The sequence below is a fragment of the Rhodamnia argentea genome, chromosome 2 (assembly GCF_020921035.1).
Source record: "Rhodamnia argentea isolate NSW1041297 chromosome 2, ASM2092103v1, whole genome shotgun sequence".
NCBI classification, from domain to species: domain Eukaryota; kingdom Viridiplantae; phylum Streptophyta; class Magnoliopsida; order Myrtales; family Myrtaceae; genus Rhodamnia; species Rhodamnia argentea.
The window spans coordinates 25,829,148-25,832,225 of NC_063151.1; the positions used below are offsets into that span (position 1 = coordinate 25,829,148).

The 3,078-nt window shown below is 43.4% G+C and overlaps 1 protein-coding gene across 1 annotated transcript; it reads left to right on the plus strand.

Moving 5' to 3' along the window:
- The first annotated feature begins 1,211 nt into the window (after positions 1-1,211).
- On the plus strand, positions 1,212-2,712 carry LOC115737476 (probable 2-oxoglutarate-dependent dioxygenase AOP1). The gene is made up of 3 exons (XM_030669602.2): positions 1,212-1,629; positions 1,839-2,160; positions 2,407-2,712. The coding sequence occupies exons 1-3, from the start codon at positions 1,268-1,270 to the stop codon at positions 2,653-2,655; spliced, it is 933 nt and encodes a 310-aa protein (XP_030525462.1). The 5' UTR covers positions 1,212-1,267; the 3' UTR covers positions 2,656-2,712.
- The last annotated feature ends 366 nt before the right edge of the window (positions 2,713-3,078 follow it).

Here is a 3,078-nt window from a genome sequence, read left to right on the forward strand (position 1 = left end):
GGAGTGAGAAAGAAAGTGGTTTCCGACGGACATGTCACGTGTCGATTTTTTAATGGGCTTGTGCAACTGTGACGCCAACTGTGGCGTGCCGTCACAGTTGTTGCACCTAATATTTTCTCTTTGTCCATTAAGAGTTACTATTCTATGGATGCGTTTGAATTCACTTTTAGCTTTTATTTTCGGGGATGCGTTCTATTCCAGGGTTTCGGTGACCGACGCAGATGACTTCGGTGACCAGGCACGGACACTTCGCTAAGATTTTTCCGCCGGCATTACTTGTCGGGTTTGCTCACATAACTCTCGAGTGAAAGACACTTGAATGCCTCCAAAAAATTATGCAAAAAAGCAAATTTGCTGTCTAGGATAACAGGAGTAGCCATTCGAGTCTTTTCGAAATCATATGTTCCGGGCAATCCCAACTTCTTTTTCACATATTATGTTGCCGGCCTTCACCCAAAGAGGGATCAATTCAAATGTCAATATCGATATCGCGCCATGCCCGCGAATCACGCCTAGCATTGCTTCCTCCAACTTCTTAAAAATTGTTCGTTGTTCCCTTCTAATAAAAAAGAGTCAACTCCCGAAAGTTTGGCTAATTCATTCATTGGCAACATCATGCATTCGATTTTGATGTTTAAAAATATGACAACCCCACGAACGAAATCAGCATTTGAAAATTGATTTTATTAAAATTATATGGAGTGGCATCGATTGATAACCGAATTTTTTTTCAAAAAAGTCATAATCCTATTACACTTATCCTAATTCAGTCCTGAACATTTTAATTTGACCAATTTAGTCATAAACATTTTAACAATTTGCCAATTTAGTCAAATTGGCAAGAAATCGATGAAGTGGATAACGGTCGTTTTACATGACCTAGCATGGACAATTTTTTTTTTTTAATTTTCTTTTCTTTTTTCTCTTTATTTTTTTTTTCCATGTTCTTCGGCGCCCTCCACTCGTTGCTATGCTAATGGAAGTAAGGGATAACGCAGAGTAGTTCCCAGGAAAATAGGAAGCAAGGCCGACCTACTTAGCACTAAATAACTCCTACACCAATCTCTACTCTTGCATGGTCGGTAAACCTTCCGTGTTAGATTCGCGAAAGACACAATTCATTCGATCCTATAAAACGTAGGACAGCCGGTGGTAGCAAAATATTGTTTAATACATGACAACACTTTATCAGCTCGGCTATAAAAAGGGGTATCGAATCATTAACCCCCATCAAGTTTGGCGTGGACAGAGGAGCTAGAAAGTCGAAATGGCGTCCAAAGTTCCCGTTATAGTTTTCTCAGAGGAGAGTATGGAACCCGGCACTAAGTCTTGGATGAGAGCTTGCGATGAGACAGTGCGGGCTCTCGAAAATCACGGGTGCTTCGTAGCCAAGTACGAGGATTTCCCTCCGGAGCTGACCGACCCAATCTTTGGCGCCGCGAAGGAGCTCTTCGATCTCCCTCACGAGACCAAGGTTCGGAACCCCGATAGCGCCTACTCAAAGGGTTACATAGCCCACTATCCTGGAACTCCTTTGCTTGAAGGTCTGAACCTTGATGGTGCTGAGAAACTCGAAGCTTGTGAGAAGTTCACAGCTCTCATGTGGCCATCTGGGAATACTCGCTTTTGGTACACCATTTTCTCCCCTCTTACCATCAAAGCAAAAAAAAAAGCGTTTTTGGGGCACGGGATAATACAATTTTGTCTCTCCAGATGTCTTTAAGTTGCAATGAAAGCTTCACATTTACGACGATGCAGTTGGGATTCCAAGTCTTTGCTAAGTAAGTCGATTTTTGTGCGTCGATCTTATGAGTAAACATTTTTCCGGTTTGCTGTAGCAAAACTGCTCATTCCTACGCGAGGGAGATATCTACGTTGGAGAAAGTGGTGACGAGGATGGTGTTCGAAGGCCATGGCGTGGGGGAGTACTTCGACTCTCACGACGAGTCCATGACATACCTCCTGCGCATCTTGAAGTACAAGAAACCCGGCGAAGACGAGGTTAACATCAACCCGGTCGCCCACACGGACAAGACCTTCCTGTCCATACTGTATCAGAACAACGTGAGGGGCTTGGAGGTGATGACGAAGGATGGAGAGTGGGTCACCTTCGAATCCTCGCCTTCATCTTTCATGGTCATGGCCGGCGATGCATGCGTGGTGAGTCGGTTATCTATTATTCTCCCCGAACTAGTCGAGGCCCGCTGACTATGTGCCTGAGATATAACGCGCTTTAGATTAAGAACAGAAGCAGGGTCAAATGGAACATAGTTAGGTAGTATAGATCCATCTTTGAAGTAAGGGTACAAGACTCGAAACCATACTTAAATTCTGACGGTAGGTAACCCACTATTTACCTTACTGGTTAGATGGCTGGCCAACACTAACTGTCATATGGGTTGTCAGGGATGGAGCAACGGAAGAATTAAAGCGTGTTACCATCGGATCAACGTGAGAGAAGACGGGCCGTTGAGGTACTCGCTCGGCGTCTTCTCGTATAATACAGGGACAATAGATATACCCAAGGAGCTCATAGACCAAGACCACCCTCAACAGTTCAAATCATTCAATCATCTTGATTTCCTTCGTTTCTACGACAAGAGCCAGGATCGCACCAAGGGTCAGTGCCTCATCAAAGCCTATTGTGGAGTTTAAAGCCTATTGTGCAGCTATTGGGGCACAGCATGGTTATCGAATAAAATTTCAGCCAAGCTCATGATCTTGTAGCATGTAGCTATGTATTATGCTTGGCCAGAAAGAACTTTCTAGTACCATATTTAAGTATGAAGCATGTATTTGTACAATATTTAAATATGAAGCATGAGTTGTGGTAACTAGTGGATACTTTCCATTTCCCTTTTTCCAAATCTCGGTATGGATGCACTCTTGTTACCAATCTTAAAACACACAAACAGTTCGCACTTACTAAAACCTTGAATATAATTACAAAAAAAATTGAGACACCAAAGCGTAGGTTTGGAATTCGTTCCAAGTAGATGTGATTAACGGGTGCTGGCCTGATGATCTTTGCCACAGGTTCGGCCCGAAGACCCCCTTCCAAAGTTGTTATATGGTGGG

Bases quoted from the DNA above. Each gene is read 5' to 3' on its own strand.
- LOC115737476 (XM_030669602.2), top strand. From the start codon at position 1,268: ATGGCGTCCAAAGTTCCCGTTATAGTTTTCTCAGAGGAGAGTATGGAA. The intron at 1,630-1,838 runs GTACACCATTTT...GGTTTGCTGTAG, and splicing joins TCTGGGAATACTCGCTTTTG to CAAAACTGCTCATTCCTACG. The intron at 2,161-2,406 runs GTGAGTCGGTTA...ATGGGTTGTCAG, and splicing joins TGGCCGGCGATGCATGCGTG to GGATGGAGCAACGGAAGAAT.